General features: G+C 54.0%; 1 protein-coding gene across 3 annotated transcripts in view; it reads left to right on the plus strand.

The window, feature by feature from the left end:
• The window catches only part of LOC147344690 (kinesin-like protein KIF19), a 37846-nt gene that overhangs the window by 11962 nt on the left and 7183 nt on the right, over positions 1 to 18701 (plus strand). For 2 of the 3 annotated variants that reach the window (XM_086377024.1, XM_086377027.1), the window contains 10 exons: positions 412 to 562; positions 3650 to 3827; positions 4845 to 5028; positions 9378 to 9648; positions 10631 to 10752; positions 11780 to 11904; positions 12476 to 12587; positions 13390 to 13779; positions 15300 to 15453; positions 18023 to 18130. In XM_086377024.1, the coding sequence (XP_086233150.1) occupies positions 412 to 562; positions 3650 to 3827; positions 4845 to 5028; positions 9378 to 9648; positions 10631 to 10752; positions 11780 to 11904; positions 12476 to 12587; positions 13390 to 13779; positions 15300 to 15453; positions 18023 to 18130 (1795 nt within the window). The remainder of the gene's footprint in view (positions 1 to 411; positions 563 to 3649; positions 3828 to 4844; positions 5029 to 9377; positions 9649 to 10630; positions 10753 to 11779; positions 11905 to 12475; positions 12588 to 13389; positions 13780 to 15299; positions 15454 to 18022; positions 18131 to 18701) is intronic. The other variant, XM_086377026.1, reaches the window with a different exon arrangement.

Below are 18701 nucleotides of genomic sequence, written 5' to 3' on the forward strand. Positions count from 1 at the left end.
GTTTGTGTGTACACCCATCACCACCGTCATCTCCAGAACTCATTTCATCTCCCCAAACTGAAGCCCTGTTCCCATTAAATAGTAACCCCCTCCCCTCTCCCCCAACCCGTGATCCCTGCCCTCCCCCTTTCTGTCTCTGTGAACCCAGCTTCTCCGGGGACCTCGCACTTGGGTCCCACAGTGTTTTCCTTCTGGGTCTGGCTGATTTCATTTTTCGTCATGTCCTCAGGGTCCACCCATGTGGTAGCAGGTGTCGGAGCCTTCCCTTTTAAGCCTCCAGCCTTCCCCTTTAAGGCTGAGAGGGCTGATTTGAGTTTTCCTTATGAAACGTGCTTGTGTGTTCCCATAGCATGAAAGGAGTCTCTCCCAGGGCAGCCGCAGGCCCTGACCTTGGTCACGTCCGGCCACCAGGTCAAGCGTAACCTGCTGAGCGTGTCCTACCACATCGCGCAGTACACGGACGTCATCTCCGACCTGCGCGGGCAGATCCAGTGCCTCAAGGCCAAGGTGGAGAGGCAGGAGAGGGAGAGGACGGGCAAGCCTTGCAGCCGGGATGCTCAAGGTAGAGTGGGCATACCTGCACCTCCGCCATGGGGCTGCCCTGGACCCACGGCCTCCTCCTGCCTGGCGCGGGGTCCTTGCTGAGCGTCACACCCCTTAAACAAATGCTTCATTCACTGGCACTCGGCACACCCACTGTGTGGGGAAGCCTCCTCCTCTTGCTCTGGAAAGTTTCTGCCCCAAAGTGGAACCCACACGCACCGGGCAGCTGCTGTCCAGGCCTCCCTTCTCCCCAAACCGGTTTGATCTCGGAGGCCTCCTTTTGGAGGAGAGCATACCATAGTTTTACTCTAAAATTCATCAGTAAGTTTAAAAAAATACCTGTAATGAAGTTAAGTAGATGGGTGTGTACACACACACTTCTGGCTTATTAAGATAACTTTTGCCATAGTAAATAGAGGACTTTTCAAAATCAATAAGAGCAATAACGAAGGGCTTCCCAGGTGGTGTAGTGGTAAAGAATCTGCCTGCCAATGCAGGAGATGCAAGAGACTCAGGTTTGATCCCTGGGTCGGGAAGATCTGGAGTAGGAAATGGCAAGCCACTCCAGTATCTTGCCTGGAAAATTCCACTGGATGGAGGAGCTTGGCAGGTTACAGTCCATGAAGTCGTAAAGAGTTGGACATAACTGAGCACACACACACGCAAGAAAGAACAAACAGCCCAACTGAGAAATATAGGTGAGGAAATGAATAGGCAATTGAGAGAGTTTCTAGTGGCTGTAAACATACGGAAAAATTCTCAATTGCATCAGGAAACAGAGACACAAATTGGAACTGTTTTCACTTATTGGACTGTCTAACATTAAAATGTCAAGTAGTATTAAATGGATAATAAAGGGCAGGAATGTCCATACTAGAGTCTGCTTGTCCTGCCCCTTCTGATGGGCACTTTGGGGCTCTCTAGTCACATAACCCCCTTGCCAACATGGGTGCCTTTTTCTCTTTGGTGCATTTGGGACTCGAGTTTCTGTTGGAGCAAGACAGTGAAGGAAGATTTCAAAGAAGAGGGCCTGTTGTTGACAAGACTGAGTCCCATGCAGCCAGCCGAGGGCTTCAGGGACTGCTGGCAGTGGTCAATGGGTCGTTGTAGAGAATCTATAAAACCAGGTGATGACTGGGAGACTTGGGCTTGTCTGGGGTCAGGGGTCGACAGGGAGACATGCTGTAAAATAGTTCTCATCCTGTTGGTCTGTTAGTCACTGGGACTCGGCTTGGTGGTCTGAGGAGGTGGGCAGCATCATGGAGAGGGTTGGGGGTCTCATGGTGAGGGCATGAGGGGCTTCCACTGGGTCCTGCTCTGGCGAGCCCAGAGCAGCAGCAGGGTGCTGGTGTCCACAGCTCTACCAGGATCCTTCCTTTACGAGCGTCTCCTAGGATTCTGTGTGCTGTTTTGATGACTGCAATGATTTGGTCATCTGTTCAGTTCAGTCACTCAGTCGTGCCTGACTCTTTATGACCGCATGAACTGCAACACGCCAGGCTTCTCTGTCCATCACCAACTCCTGGAGTCCACCCAAACCCATGTCCATCAAGTCGATGATGCCATCCAACCATCTCATCCTCTGTTGTCCCCTTCTCCTCCTGCCCTCAATCTTTCCCAGCATCAGGGTGTTTTCAAATGAGTCAGCTCTTCGCATCAGGTGGCCAAGGTATTGGAGTTTCAGCTTCAACATCAGTCCTTCCAATGAGCACCCACAACTGATCTCCTTTAGGATGGACTGGTTGGATCTCCTTGCAGTCCAAGGGACTCTCACGAGTCTTCTCCAACACCACAGTTCAAAAGCATCAATTCTTTGGCTCTCAGCTGAGTGCATCACAATTTATTTCACCAATTCCAGATTGCTTGACGTTCGAGGAAAAGCTACCCCCTGACCACTGCCCTCAAGGTGAGGGGAACTGACCATATATGACCAGGGTAGAGCTAACTGCTGGAACAGGCAGAGAAAACCATGGATTAATCACTGCACAACTGCTCAGTAGGAACTGACCATGGGAAACAGAAATAGTTTTGTTCTGTGGAACTCACATTCCAGCAGGAAAGGCAGGTGTTGAACATACCACAAAATTATGGATACACAGGAGACTGCCAAGGAGAAGGTAGGGTGTTGTCAGAGCAAGTGGCAGACAGACCCAGACTAAGAGTCTGGGAGCATTTCCCTGAGAAAGAGAGGTCAGAGCCGAGATGGACAACCTAGCCCCACTCCTGGATTCCTGAGACTCAAATCCATTCAACCCAAGCCCAAAACAGGCAAATGGAGAGTCTAAATCATCTAAGTTATCCACCCAAGTATCCATTCATCCATCCATTCCTCCATTCATCATCCACACATCCACCCATCCATCCATTCATCACCATCCATCCATTCATCCATCATCCACCATTTATCCATCCACCCATCCATCTATCCATCCATCATCCATCCATCATCCACCCATCATCTACCCATCCACCCATCATCTACCCATCCACCCATCCATCCATTCATCACCCATCCATCCATCCATTCATCCATCATCCACCATTTATCCATCCACCTGTCCATCTATCCATCCATCATCCATCCATCATCCACCCATCATCCACCCATCCATCCATCCATCCATTCATCACCATCCATCCATCCATTCATCCATCATCCACCATTTATCCATCCACCTATCCATCTATCCATCCATCATCCATCCATCATCCACCCATCATCTACCCATCCACCCATCCATCCATTCATCACCATCCATCCATCCATTCATCCATCATCCACCCATTTATCCATCCACCCATCCATCCACTCATCATCCACCCATCCATCTATCCATCCATCTGTCATCCATCCATCATCCACCCATCCATCCATCCACCCATCATTTACCCATCCACCCACCCATTCATCCATCCATCTATCCAAGCATTCAGCTATCCATTCACCAGCCCATCCACCCATCCATCCTCCCTGCTTCATCCACCCTCCATACTCAGTGTTTAAAGCCCCTCCTTGGGCCAGATCCTACGCTGCTGGGCAAGCATGGCTTTGACCCTGGCCTGGGTGGCGTTGCTCCCGGTGCAGCTGGCTCTCTTTCTGCCCCAGCCACCATCCCTGCCTCCGACGCAGAGGAGGACAGCCGCCTGCAGATGAACAGGATCCGGGCACAGCTCATCGGGGCCTTCCAGGAGCAGCTGGAGATGCGGCGCAGCCTGGTGGAGCTGGAGAACACCAGCATCGAGCTGCACATGGGCACGTCCCGCCACCTGCTGACCATCGCCGAGTGAGCCAGCCCCAGGGGAACTTCCGCCAGTGGGAACCTTCCTTCCTTCATCTCCCTCCCTGTGCCTAAGCTGGGCCAGTGGGAGAGCCTCCCAGGCCCCTTTGGCTTCCTTCTGCAGGCCCAGTCCCAACAGGTTAGGGTCAACCCCATTCTACAGCGAGGATGCTGAGGTCAGACGGAATGTGGAGGCTGTGTCCCCTTGCTGGGGTCTTTCTACTGTTCCAGTCTCACTTGCGGTTCATACCTATTATAAGTGACTGGCTGTGTGGAATGGGACTGGCCGTGCAGTTTTTCATCCAGACCACGGTCACTGGAGGGCGAGGAGGTGCTGTTAGGCATTCCACCGGGGCGATGGTGTCAGCGGGACTGCCCTGGACAGCCTGGACGCGTGTCCACCCGCTGACGGGCCGTGGCGCTGTGCCCTGCGCCCGCCTCTCCTCCAGCCCTCCCCATTTCTCCTCCTCGTCTTCTCTGCCTGTGTAGTTTCTTGGTCAGGCACGCAGCAGGGCGCCTGCACTGCACGGAGCCCTCTCTCTGTCCCTGCCCTCGCCCGCTCCATGTCCTCCGTTTCTACTCTGTCCTCCTTGTAGTTCGGGTTCTGTTTCTGGTGCCCGTGTGCACCGTTGGCGGTGTCGCCTGAGCCGGGTCATCCCAGTCCGTCCTCACAGAGTCCTGGGCGTGCTGTAGTCTCCAAGGTTTACAGCTGAGGAGCTGGGGCAGGGGGCCCACGGTCACCATGACAGCCCTGGGGTTGGAGGCATGCTGGGCTGGCTGCTGAGCTCTGCACTTGGCAGTCCTGCCACGAGTGTTGACTGCTTCTTTACTTCCTCCCAACGTTTCTCATGACTTCTTGTTTTCCATATGTGTAGAAGGCATCAGATAGCAGACCCAATTCTGCCCCATTTCACGCCCATGCCTGCCAGCTGGGACTCGCAGGGACTCCAGGGCCAGATGCCAGGGCCCCCAGCTCGGGCGTGGCCTGCACTCTGAGCCCTGACCCCTCTGGTATGGCTGCAGCTGGGAGCAGGAGAAGACCCATCACCTGGCGCACAGGGCTGGGACGCCCGAGAGGGACGAGGAGGCGCTGGAGGCCGGCCCGGAAGGGGGCGAGGGCGAGCCCGCAGAGCCGCACGAGGTGGCCCTGGCCAGGGAGGAGGTCAACATGCTCCTGGGCGAGCAGCGGAAAACCGCGGCCCTCAAGGTGCGAGAGGGACGGTGCGTCCACGCGCTCAGCCCTGTGCTGAGAGTCGCTAACGCTCTTTGATCGTAGCTGATACACCACGCCCTCCTACAATAGTCGTTAAGAGTAGGGCTGATCATGGCCATTCTACAGGTGGGGAAACTGAGGCTCGGAGATGAGCAGGATTGTCCCCCAGCCCCAGCGAGCAGGACCCGACCTGAGTCTGATGCCATGGTCCATGCCCTTTCGATTTAGAGTTGTGGCTACGCTGGGGGTCACGGGGGCTGTGGAAATGAGGCCCAAGTGGCAGTGCGATGCCTCCCGAGCCCTCTGCCTGCCCGTCTGTGGTGCTGTCCGTTGGCGTCCCCTCAGGCTCCGCTGAGGCTGGTCTCGGGCCCATGGCTCAGGGACAAGCCGTGCGGCCAGAGGAAACCCAGACTCCAGGCTCCTCTTCGGAGAGAGAACTTCTCACATTCCTCTTTTCTGAGAAGAGCCGGCTATTTATATGAGCTATTTATATAATAACTGGTTATCTAATAGTCTCACTTCAGAAAAATGACGGAGCTGGCGCCTGATGGAGACTTTGGGGAAAATGCCAGTGAAGCTGGCTACTATTTCAGCCCATTAGTTAAATGTTAGCAGGTGTATTTTCAGGCAAGAGGAGAAGGCATCTGATGATGTCATGTTGCTAAAAGCAGGCAGCATTTATTTCACTTAAAAGCTATTTGCCAAAGCAAGAACCTCTTAATATTATTGCATCTGCCTGTTGCAATTTGGAGATTACATGATCTCACTGCAAAAGTCCTCTAACATTTAAAAATAAGGAAAACGCCTTCTTCTTAAACAGATAACGTGCCTCGGCGGGGAACACGGCCTTCGAGAGCCAAGTACAGACGCTGAGCGGTGACATGTGCATGTGGGCTACTGATGAATTAATTAATTGATCGATCAGTCAATAACAAATCACGTTTTACGTGTCCAGCTCAGTGCCAGGCCCTGACGCCATAAAGATGAACAAGATACTAAGACTTAAGCTGTCAGTCTGCTGGGAAGAGACACAAGAGTGTACAGTTTAGTACGGTAGCAGGATAGTAGATGTAGGAGCAGGGTGCTAGGGAGCTGGCGGAGGGGCTGTTCGTTTGGGGGCGTGGGTCTGGACAGAAGAGAGGAAGATCTTGCTAGGGGAGCTGAGCCAGCTTCTCCCAAAGTGGTCCCTTCTCGGGCCCAGAGGATGAAGACTCAGAAGGCTGGTGCAGGGCCTCCTGGGCCGCACTAGGGGCTGGTGTCCCACCTGCTCCTAGGGACCGTGAGTTTGAGGGTGGGACGCAGGAAGCTTCAGCCTGAGTGTTACTATCCGGGAGACTGGATGGTGCTATGAGGTGTGGTGATGGCTTCAGGTGTCAGCGTGGCCAGGCTGTCATACCCAGGGATCTGATTGAATAAATGCTCATATCTGTGCTGCTGTGAGGTATTCGGGCTTCCCTGGTGGCTCAGATGGTAAAGAACCCACCTGAAATGCAGGAGACCCAGGTTTGATCCCTGGGTTGGGAGGATCCCTAGTGAAGGGAATGGCTACCCACTCTAGTATTTGTGCCTGGAGAACCACATGGATGGAGGAGCCTGGCAGGCTGTACTGTAACCTGGTAGGTTTATACTGTAACAGGGTCGAAAAGGAGTCGGACACGACTGAGTGAAGGTATCTGGTAGGTGAATTGAACGTCTGCAGTCAGTTGACTGTAAATAAAGATTACCTGGGGATACAGTGGCTGGGCCTCATGCAGTCCGCTGAAAGGCCTTACCAGCAAAACACAGGATTCTAGAGAAGAGAAGATTCTGCCTCAAGACCACACCACTGGCTCCCGACTGAGTTTCCAGCCAGTTGGGCTGCCTGAAGGGTTTTGGACACGCCAGTCCCAGTTTTTTAAAATAAATCTCTGTGGGAACTTCCCTGGCGGCCCAGTGGCTGAGATTCCAGGCTTCCATTGCAGGGGCATGGATTCAATCCTTGGTCGGAAAACTAAAATCCCATATGCTTTACAGCTCGGCCAAAAAAACCGTTTCTGTGTGAGTCTATGTATATATATGTATATATATATATATAGATAGATAGATAGATAGATAGATATATGTGCTGTGTGCTGAGTTGCTTCAGTTCAGTCGCTCAGTTGTGTCCAACTCTTTGTGATCCCATGGACTGCAGCACGCCAGACCTCCCTGTCCATCACCAACTCCTGGAATTTACCCAAACTCATGTCCATTGAGTCGGTGATGCCATCCAACCGTCTCATCTAAGTTGCTTCAGTCGTGTCCAGCTTTGTGACCCTGTAGATTGTAGCCCGCCAGCCTCTGTCCATGCGATTCTCCAGGCAAGGATAATGGAGTGGGTTGCCATGCCCCTCTATGTAAGTGTGTGTGTGTGTATATATGTGTGTGTGTGTGTGTGTGTGTGTATACATATACATACAAACATGTACATAAATCTGTATATGTGTATTTATATACACACAAACATATATATACACAAACGTGTATAAATATTGTTCTGTTTCTCTGGAGCCCTGACTCACCCACAGAGTAAGGTCAAGGGTCTCGGGCAGACCTCACAGTACCCCTACCCGCCGCCCTCTGCTGTCTTTCTGCAAGAGGGCTGCAGTGCCCAGGGCTGCAGTGGGTGAGCCGGGCCTCCCATCTCTCTGCTCCTTCTCAAGTCCAACTTTGGCCCAGGAGAACCAGGACCTCAGTTTCAGATAAGAAGTCTGTGATACAGAGGCTGTAAAGGCACCCCTTCAGAGCTTCTCTGTGACGACCAGGGCCAGCTTACGACAGCGTCACAGCGTGAAAGGAGGCAGCCCTGGTGTCCCTCAGCAGACACTGGTGAAGGCTAAGCCCTGGGTCTGTTCTAAAGTGCCAGGCAAGGGACTTCCCGGGTGGTCTAGTGGCTAAGACTCCACACTCCCAACGCAGAGGGCTGGGGTTCAATCCCTGGTCAGGGAACTAGATCTTGCATGTGGCGACCAAGACCCGGCTCATCCAGATTCATAAATCAATAAAAATAACTATTTTTTAAAATGCCGTGCATTAATAGAACACTCAAGAACGTTCAAGATGAGGCCAACAGATCAGGAGACAACTGCCTTGGAAAGATCATTTGTTACTCACAGTTCCCGAGAGGAGGGGGCACGCGATGCCAGGCAGGGCCGCACGAGGAGACCCCAGGGCGGCTGGAGGCAGAGGGAGGGCGGGTCAGTGTGGACCAGAGACCTCACTGAGGTTTCTGTGGGAGGAGTGGACAAGGCGGGGTGGGCAGCTGAGGACTGGCTGGTCTGGATCATTCCCGCAGGCTCCGGGACACAGGGCCCGTCCTGGGTTATCTGGTACTGATAGCTTATGGTGAACAATGTCGAATTTGTGATCTCCAAAGATTTAGCTTTGGGACCAGGGACCAAGCTTGATCACTCAAGAGCTTTGCAGAGTTTTATCAAAGTAAGAAAAGGGACAGGGAAAGCTTCTGACGTAGACATCAGAGGGGGACTGAGAGGGCCCCCTCTCTAGTGTTAGCAAGGGAGTTAAATACTTTTTTAAATTGGTTATTACAATTAATCAAAAGAATGTCTCAAGTTTGTGAAAATTTTACCACATCTACTCCCACAATTTACATTTTAGGATAACAGGATTAGAATTGAACAATAGAAAGATCCTACCAGACCCACTCCCATAATATACATTCTAAAATATCAGGATTAGTCAGAAGGTTTTCAGGAAGAAGAAACTGTCCTCAAGCAGGATACATTGTTGTTATATAATCCCTAGTTCAGAGTTTAAACTGAGTTGTTTGTTGTGTAATCATCAGTTCGAGGCTTAAAGAAAAAAAATGTTTTATGTGACTAAAATGTAGAATTTGTAAAAATTTGTCCTTTCCTCCTCCTTGAGAGCCCCAGACCCCTTTCTTCTCCTCCTCGGGGACCCCGGACTTCTTATCAACCTCCCTGGGAATTGACTCTCTCAGTACCTGTCCTGGGTGATGAGGGCAGGTGGACAGTGGCCCAAATAGTGGAACCCTGTGGAGGAGAGGGAAGGCTGAGGGCTCTGGGTTGGCTGGTTTGCATATGAAAGATGTGCCTGAGGGCAAGTTGTTTGCTGTCTGTAGGACTTGGCTGTTCTGGGGGAGCTGTCCCTGCACGGTCAGCAGGGTCCCCAGATGTGACAGCATCAGAACAGGAAATGAAGGACACGGTTAATTCGGGGCACGTCCTCACAGTCAATCCCGCATGTCTCTGTGAGCGCGATTGCAAACCAGAGTCTGTAAGGACGAGCGGACTTGGCAGCACAGACCCCAGGCATCTGCCCTGAACCCTTGGTCTCTCTGCCAGGTGGGCCTGGAGCAGCGTCTGGCCAATGCCAAGAAGAAGGCCTCGCAGATGGAGGAGCTGCTGCCCACGCAGGTCATCAGCGAGGACCATCGGGAGGTGCTGCGGCTGCTGTGCCGGGCGCACGAGCTGGAGTTGGAGAACATGGGGCTGCAGGCCAACAGCCTGTGCAGGAGGAACCTGCTGTGCCAGAAGGACTTCGTGATCCAGCGCTGCCAGCAGCACCGACGCCTGTGCGAGCAGATCATCCGGGAGCAGCAGCAGCTGATCCAGGGTGAGGCCCCGCCCCGCCGCCCCCTCCTTGGGCCCCCATCTCTGTCAGGGTTACTTTCCGGAAAAGCAACTAACTCCCTGGTGGTTCAATCCCTGGGTCCTGGGTCGGGAAGATCCCCTGGAGAAGGGAATGGCAACCCACACCAGTATTCTTGCCTGGAGAATCCCATGGACACAGGAGCCTGGCAGACTACATTCCCTGGGGTCGCACAGTGTCAGACACGACTGAGCGACTAACACTTTTCTGGAAAGTGTGGGCAGTGCACGTGGTCCCCAGAAAGTCACATGCCGCACGGCAGGCCAGGCCAGGAGGAACCAGTCTCCAGCCCTGTCCTCGCCCACTGCTCCCTGTTCTCAGTCCTTCTGGGTGTACACCTAGGAGTGGTTCTTTGGTTGCTGTTGTTGTTACTTATTTGCTTCTGACTGCTGGGTCCTTGTTGCCGCGAGGGCTTTTCTCTAGTTGCAGTGAACAGGCTTCTCACTGCGGTGGCTTCTCTCGTTTCAGAGCCCAGGTGGGCTCTAGGGCACGTGGACTTGAGTGCTTGTGGCGCACAGGCTTAGTTGTTCCACGGCACGTGGGATCTTCCCAGATCAGGGATCAAACCCACGTTTCCAGCACTGGCAGGCTGATTCTTTACCACTGAGCCACCAGAGAAGCCCTAGGGATGTTCTTTAATGTTTTTTTTTTTTTTGGCCTCACTGCGCTAGACCACCAGGAAACTCTCGCTCTTTAACTTTTAAATTGAAGTTTATTTATCCTTTAGAATTGCTAATGATGTGATTTTATGATTGAAAGGCAACACATGAACATAACAGAAAACTTTTAAAACAGGAACGCAAAGAAGGTGACCTACAGAAACACCACTCTCTAGAAAAATCTTTTTATCAGATTGGCGCATTGCCTTCAAACTTCCAAAAAAGATACTGTCTTTCTAACAAGTGATGAATGTTTCGCCCCATCTCTGCTTCCCCGACTCCCGCAGACAGCGGCCTGGAGGTGCCGGAGGCCCTGGAGCAGCTGTACCGTCTGTACTCCCGGGAGCTGGGCGGGGGCACGCTGAACCGCCTGCTGCTGCTGCACGCCGTGATGGCCAGCTCCCTGCGCGTGAGTAGGCTTCGGGTTCAGGCTGTGCTTGACGCCGTTCCCTCCTGCCTGGCCTGTGCGCTAGCCCTGGTGGGGCACTGGCCCCAGTAGAGGGAAGAGGAAACTCGGAAACCCCACGAACCAGGCTGCCTAGAACCAGAGGCACCTGGGGCTGGATGGGGCCGTGCCACCCGCCAGGATCCAGGCAGGTTTCAAACAAGGCGTCCCTGGGTGCGGGGTCGGGGGCCTGTGTGTGGCTCCCATGGCAGGTCTGTCCCCTGCCTGGGCTGTTGTAAGGATCCCTCATGGGATCCTATGCTAAGTGTCAGGGTCCCCAAGAGCACCCCCCCTCCAGGCTGAGTTCACTGAAAGGACTCGCAGGACTCAGAAAGTCCGTGGTACCACCTAGACTCGACAAACACTGATTCCCCATCCTCCCCAGTCACTGGCACCCACGTGACTTCTGTCTCCCTGACCCTGACTCCCCGGGGACCTCACAGAAGTGGAGTCGCCCAGTGTCTGTCCTTCGGTGTCTGCTTATTTCACTGAGCATCCGCGCTCTGGCAGGTGTCAGAGTTCCCTTCCGTGTTCAGGCTGAACCACCGTCCAGTGTGCGGACAGAGCACACTGTGCTTCCATCGCCATCGACGGGCACTCGGGTTGCTGCACCTTTTGGTTATTGTGAATCGGCTGCTCTCAAAGTGGGTGCACACGCATCTGCTTGAGTCCTGCTTTCAGTTCTTTTGGGGACGCCCCCGGGAGTGGGATTGCTGGATCCTACGTATGGTGATTCTGTCTGACTTTCTGAGGCCCTGCCGGCTGTCGAGAGTGCTGGTAGCAAGCATCTCCTTTGTGCACCGATTTGCTCAGAGTCAAGGCTGTACCCCGTGTTTCCTGGGCTCTGGCCCTTTCTGTCTGTGATGGGAGGCACAGTGGAGAAGCCCGTGATTCCTTCCAGAGGTGGTGGCTCCTCGGGCTGTGCTTGACGACGCAGCCCGCTCCTATCTGTGGTCCCTGCCGCCTCACCTCGCCCTCTGTCTGGTTCCAGGATGGCTCTGTTCTGAACATCTCTCCCCCACCAGAGGAGCCCAGCCAAGACCAGCCGGATGACAGGGAGGACCTCCCGTGGGGGGCCCAGTTTGAGCTGCCCCCCATGCTGCTGGATCCGGACAGGTGACAGGGCCCCCATCCCCGGGCCACGGGCATCACCTGGTTCCCAGGCTGAGGTGGAGCCCAGATGGGGAACCAGAGGCTGGCAGGTGGATATCCAGCAGAGCTGCTGACGTGTGACCCTGGGCGCATCTTGTGAAGCAAGGCTAATGTCCAGTCCTTGCAGAGTTGTTTAAGGAGGATAAGTGTGGGTACTCACCACATGGAGCGATTGTGAAGTTGGGCTCTTTAATGCTAGAAAGACAGCTTCACTTCACACGTGGTTTCTTTTCACCATCAGCCACCTACTCCCAACCTCAGCACTTCTCTCCTCTTTTCTGGTTTTCATTCTTTTCCTCCGATGTTTCCAACACACCCAAACTTAGACCTGTAGGCTGCACACGGCACACTCACCACCTGGACTCAGTAGCTAGTATCCCCACGTGTGTGCCGCCACCTCAGCTTGGGCTGCAATAACGACACCACAGACCAGGTGCCTACACAACAGACACTACCTTCTCCCAGCCCCGGAGGCGGATGGAGGACTCGGGGCCCCGGCCCCGGCCCTGCCCACACCTCTGCGTTTTGTCCACAGTGATGGTTACAAGTCATCGAGAGCCACGCCGTCGAAAAAGCTGGGCAGGCGAGACTCCCTCCTCCCCCCGTCCTCGCTCCACATCCTGCTGAGCCCACTGCCGGCTCACGAGGTTGGTGTGTGCGGTGCTGAGGGGCCCGCGGCTCTGGTGAGGCTCCCCCTCCCGACAGGGTGCTCGGGGCCATCAGAGCTGGCCGAGGGCGAGCGCAAGAGAAGCTTCGGAATGCAGGTTGTCCTGAAGCAGCTGTCACAACAGTGCTGACCATGTGTTGAGCCCAGCGAATCCCAGGGACGGGGGAGCCTGGTGGGCTTCAGTCTATGGGGTCGCACAAAGTCGGACACGACTGAAGCGACTTAGCAGCAGTAGCAGCAGCAGTCTCACCACATTAGGGTCTGGGGCGTCTGGGCCAAAGCACTACAGATGAGGAGGCTTAATGCTCAGACGCTCATTCTCTCCCACTTCTGGGGCTGGAAGTCTAAGGTCAGGTGTCCCAGGACTGCGCTGCCTCCACAGGCTCCTAGGGAGGGTCCCTCTGGCCTCATCCGGCTCCTGGGGGCCCCGGGCTCCTGGGTGGCCTCCCCCACGTCTGCCTCTGTCTTTACAGCCTCCTCCCTCTGTGGCTCTGTGTCTCCTTTCTTGTAAAGAAACCCCTCTGGGGATCCAAGACCCACACTCAATCCAGAGGTGACACTTGGGGGTCCAAGGTGGACCTGGACTTGGGGTCACCATTGCCCAACCCACTACAGACACTCCCCCAGCCATGCAGGGGCAGGAGTGGGTGTCACCCTCACTTTATAAACAGGAAATGAAGCCCAGAGAAGCCAGGTGACCACTCCGTGACCCCTGTCGCTGGGTCTGCTTCGGGGCCCAACCAGGGGCCACTGACGGTCCGCTGCTGCAACGTTCCCCGCAGAAGCCGCGCTTCCAGAGCATGAAGACACTGGTCTCCAAGCTGTGCTCCCCGGCCGGCCAAGAACCAGGCACCCCCACCCCGAGGACAGCAGCAGAGGCTGGGCTGAGCGCCCAGGCCCTCAAGGAGATGGCCGCAGGCACCAAGAGCATCGCCCTCATCGCAGCCACCCGTCGCTCCAGGGCACAGGACCCCGAGGGCAGCAGTGGCCGCTCCTCCCTCCACCCTCCAGAGGAGGCGGCTCCAGACCCCAAGGACCCCAAGCCCAGCATCACCCCAGAGACGAGCCTGGCCGATAGGAAGTGGCTGCAAGCCAGCCCGGGCAGGGCCCGCTCTGCAGAGAGGAAGGCCAGGGGGAAGCCGTCGCCCCCTGTTACCAGGAGAGTCCAGCCGGTAGGTGGACAGGGGCTTGGGGGTGCTGGTCCCAGGGGTTCACCCAGAGGAGCAGAGGGGGACGGCCAGGACTGACCTCAGCAAAATCATGGTGGGTGCGGGAGTGCCCAGCACACAGGGGAGAGAGAAGAGAACCAGACCCCCCGCCCCCCCAGTCGCTGTGACCCAGTCCCTTCCTCCTGATCTGAAGCCACTTGTGGGCACGTCTCGGGTGGTCATCATCGTCCCAGGGAAACACAGTTTTGTGATCTGGGTCTTTTCCCTACCATTATTTCATGAATTTTCATGTGCCTACCTAGCATTTGTACTTTATAAAAGACACATTACTTGATTCTTGTGGATTCCCTGGTGGCTTAGACGGTAAGGAATCCACCTGCAATGCAGGAGACCTGGGTTGGTTCCCTGGGTCGGGAAGATTCTTTGGAGAAGGAAACGGCTACCCACTCCAGTATTCCGACCTGGAGAATTCCATGGACAGAGGAGCCTGGTGGGCTGTCCGTGGGGTTGTAAAGAATCAGACACGACTGAGCGACTAACTTACTTGATTCTAAACCGCGTCAGATAAATAACGGTTGGTGAAAGGTGAGTTGCTAGGCACTAACAACCGTGAGCTGTGTCTTTCCTCCCCAAGTCTGACAACCAGCCCTCTGTCATATCTGCAGAGGGATGGCCAGACACACATGATCCCATTTGTGGCCACTTTGTGGGTTTCTGCTCCCCGTTAAATGGCCACACAGGCTGTCTTCTTCTTTTTTTTTTTTCGGCCATGCCGCTACTCCTGGGGGCATTGCTGGTGGCCAGGGGGCTGCCAGAGCTCCACTGTGCCCCTGCTGGTGAGACCCTGAGTCCTGCTGGACACACAGTGGGCATTTGCTAATTCAAATGGAAATGGCTCTGGTGACTCCTCAGTGGAACAAAAGTGGGACAGTAGCAAGGAGCAGAAGACGGGTGTGGTGGTCAGGGTTATCCTGAGAAATAGGATGAAAAGCATGTGTGTGTGTATGTTCACCCCCCTCCCACCATACAAACACACATGCCAGCTAGCAGAGCCAAAGTTTCTGTTCAAGTCTAAAGGCAGGAAAACGCTAATGTCCCAGCTAAAGGTTGTCAGCAGAGGGCATCTCTCTGACTCACGGGAGAGTCAGCCCCTTTGTTCTATGCAGGCTGTCAACTGATTGGATGAAGCCCACCCCATTAGAGAGCCATCTGCTTTACTTGGTTGGTGGGTTTAAATGGTAACCATCACAATGGTTTAGATGAAAACCCCTTCCATGGGGGCATGTGGTCGAGAAGGAAAAAGCCCGGGGACAAAAACTCAGGACCACATCAATCACTCATTCATCCTTCTTGGTGGTTGAAAGTGAATGTTAGCAGTGAGTCTGCCCGTTGTGTTCACTAAGATACCCACATAGCTGGCTCACGGTAGGTGTTTCATCAGTGCGTGATTACAGCTCAAAGTGACCTTGACATTTCATTCCTTCTCTACCTGCTCCCCATACTTGGTGATGCTTCCTCTACAGGCAACAGAAAAACTTCAGCCACCCTCCACGGATCACATAGCTGAGAGCCAGCCGCCCCCTGCACTCCCTCAGCTGTCAAAGTCTCCAGGAAAGAGCTTTCTCCCTGCTGTCCCTTCAGCCTCTAAGATGAAACCCAGCCTCAGTTTTCATGCAGGTATGCGATCGAAAAAGGAAAATAGCAAGTTGGGTTTGTTCTGCATCTCTGCCCCTCCTCTCAAACGTTTGGAAGGTGTGACAGTCTGGGCTGTTATCAGTTGTCTGCTCCTCGGTGTGAGTGAGTTTCAGGTTTTCTTAGGCAGCAGGCCAGCCACAGTCACTGGCTCTTTGAAAAGATGTATTTGGGGGTGTGCTCAGTTTTGCTGCTGGCCTGCCTGACGTCCCAAGAGTTTGAGGCAATGATTCAATTTGTGCGCATGTGGCTGATTACCTTTACTCAGTCTGCACCCCGGGCCCCCGTGGGTTCTCTCGGTGCCGGTTTGAGTCCCACCTTCTGCGGTGGTTGTTACTACAAAAATAATAAGTACTCATCATGAAAACTTTGGAATACAGATAACATCCTAAATAAAGGAGAAACCACTTGTAAACCCCACCACCCAGGAATGGTCTCTGTAAGATGCCGTCCTCATGGGGTGCACAGGGACATGAACACATGTCCCCTATTATGGAATGTTGGGATTGTGTCCAGTTTATCACAGTTGAGGGAACAGATTGGGAGATGACAAGCCCTCCTCAGAGGGGCCACCAACTGTTACTGACCTGCCATCAGAGGAGCACGGAAGTTGAGGTCGAGGGTTTAGAAAAGAACACAGCAGTCAGATCCGACGGAACCACAACTTGTCATCAATGGCCTGGATTCTGTCTTTAAGAAATTTTTCATTTAATCTTCCTAGTAATTTGCTTTTGTTATATTTGCAAAATTCTCAGTCCCATATAGACTGAGAAGCAGACAAGCAAGCTCATCCTCGCCATGGATAATTGGGAGCACCGGCCTGTATCGCTACATAACAAGAGCTCACATTTAATGAGCACATCCCACGTGCTAGGCACTGTATGGAGTCAACCTATTTGTCCTCACCATAATTTCACGAGGAGAGGAACAGTTATCCCCATGACACTGATGAGTAAACCGAGGCACAGAGAGGTGGCAGAGGTACTGGGGTTCCAATCTGGTGGCTCGTTTACAGTTAGGGCCTCAGTCCGGTGGGTCCTGCATATGCACCTTGGTGGACATCACGTCTGGGGGTGCGGAGATGAGCCACGGCCCAGGCGCATCTGAGGGAGGAAGGAGCAGCTAAGTCCTACAGGCCGGTGGACGCCAGGGAGGAGGAGGTGTGTCGCTCCATTTATCATCCTCAATAGCCCTGCATACAAGTGGGCGCCCGTTTCACAGAACGATAAGCATTGAGCTGAGAGGAGGGAGCTCCAGGTCCCACGCTCACCTGTAGGGGCTACCCACCCACTCGGACTCCCACCCTGGGTCAAGCGTGAGGCAGGTCTTTCCTAACCAATCTAAAACGCTTCTGAAAAGATGTCCAATTCCTCTATGTGAGGAACTCTTTCCACCCTGACTAAGAGCAACTGAATTAACATCTAGAGCAGCTTAGAATTTTGATTACTGAAGCAGAAATTGCAGATGGGCAGTTCTTGGGCTCCAGCCCAGAGCTGGGAGGAGCCTGGCTGAGCAGCAAGCACATTGTGAGATAATGTGAAAAATCAGATTGCATGTAAAATGCAGAAGTTGGGCTATCCTTACAAGAGGAAGATCTGGAGTCAAGGGCCCCCTCCTTGCGCCTTCAGCAAGGGTGGCCACAATGTGTGTCCCCAGCCAAGGGACTGCAGATTGAGCTTGTGTTTTTTGTTCATGGGTCTGCAGGCTCCGTGAGCACAGGGAGGACAGTTGGTCTCAATCACTGATGTGTGCCCAATAATTACAACAGGTTCTCAATAAATAGCAGCAAAATGGACAGATGAGTGAACGACTGAGTGGGGGTAACCGTGAACAGAGACCTGGGGAGGTGGGCACCGGACTCGACCCTAGGAGAGACCCCTTATCTCCCCACCGCACCTTCTTTGCTTCTTTCCTGTTTGATGATGACATCTGATTAAACCGTTCAGTGAACCCAGAGAATCCTCTCACAGCCAAGTCAAGGTCAGCTAAGAGCAAGGAGGGAACAGGAAGAGGAAGGCAGAGTGTGGTTGAGAAGAATAGGGAGGAGCCACAAGCCAGAGGGGAAAATTCCAGAAAGTCTTGTGCTCAGGAGCTCATGGAAAACACAACCCCTCACAGAGCTGTGGGAGAAAAACATGAGGTAACTTCAGTGAACAGCCAGCACATAGCGAGTCTGAATACAGTGCATCTGCTGCTGCTGCTAAGTCACGTCAGTCGTGTCCGACTCTGTGCGACCCCATAGACGGAAGCCCACCAGGCTCCCCTGTCCCTGGGATTCTCCAGGCAAGAACACTGGAGTGGGTTGCCATTTCCTTCTCCAATGCATAAAAGTGAAAGGGAAGTCGCTCAGTCGTGTCCGACCCTCAGCGACCCCATGGACTGCAGCCTACCAGGCTCCTCCATCCATGGGATTTTCCAGGCAAGAGTACTGGAGTGGGGTGCCATTGCCTTCTCCATACAGTGCATCAGACGCTCCTTATTTAGTTTATTCCCAGGATTCACTGGGTGGTCCCTGAAAATAATAATATTCTTTCCTCTTGGGCTCACCATTTAGATGAAAACACACTGCACGTGCCGGAGGTCAGCTTCAGCTTTCCCAGCGCCACCTGGCAGGGCAGCCCAGGCCCGAGCAGGGCGCCCCTCCTGCCCCGGGACATCCGAGGTCAGTGCCTACCTCTCCCCGACACACGTGCTCTTGTCTGTCAGGGCGTGAGTACCTCAGACATGACCACTCGTCACACACCCTGTCGCTGGTGGGGCTGTGACATCACTGCGCCTGAACTTCAGGTCTGACCTAAGCGGTCAACACACAGCACTGAACTGTGAGGGCGGGGACACGAGGACGTTTATACCTAAGACGTGAGCGCTCACCTCATCCCCTCGCCTGAGGAGGAGACCAGAGCGCACGTGTACCTCAGACGTGAGCGATACCACAGGCACCTTCCCCTGAGGTGTGGCATCGCAGCTGACCCTCACACGTGACCACTCACCACATGTCCCCTCACCTGAAGAGGGTGTGACAGCATGCACGTGTCCCTCAGACGTGACCGCTCACCACATGTCCCCTCACCTGAAGAGGGTGTGACAGCACGCACGTGTCCTTCAAGCGTGACCGCTCACCACATGTCCCCTCACCTGAAGAGGGTGTGACAGCACGCACGTGTCCCTCAGGTGTGACCGCTCACCACATGTTCCCTCACCTGAAGAGCATGACAGCATGCACATGTCCCTCA

The sequence above is a fragment of the Bos grunniens genome, chromosome 25, assembly GCF_055505025.1.
Source record: "Bos grunniens cultivar Pamir isolate PY7600 chromosome 25, Bosgru_T2T1.0, whole genome shotgun sequence".
NCBI lineage: Eukaryota > Metazoa > Chordata > Mammalia > Artiodactyla > Bovidae > Bos > Bos grunniens.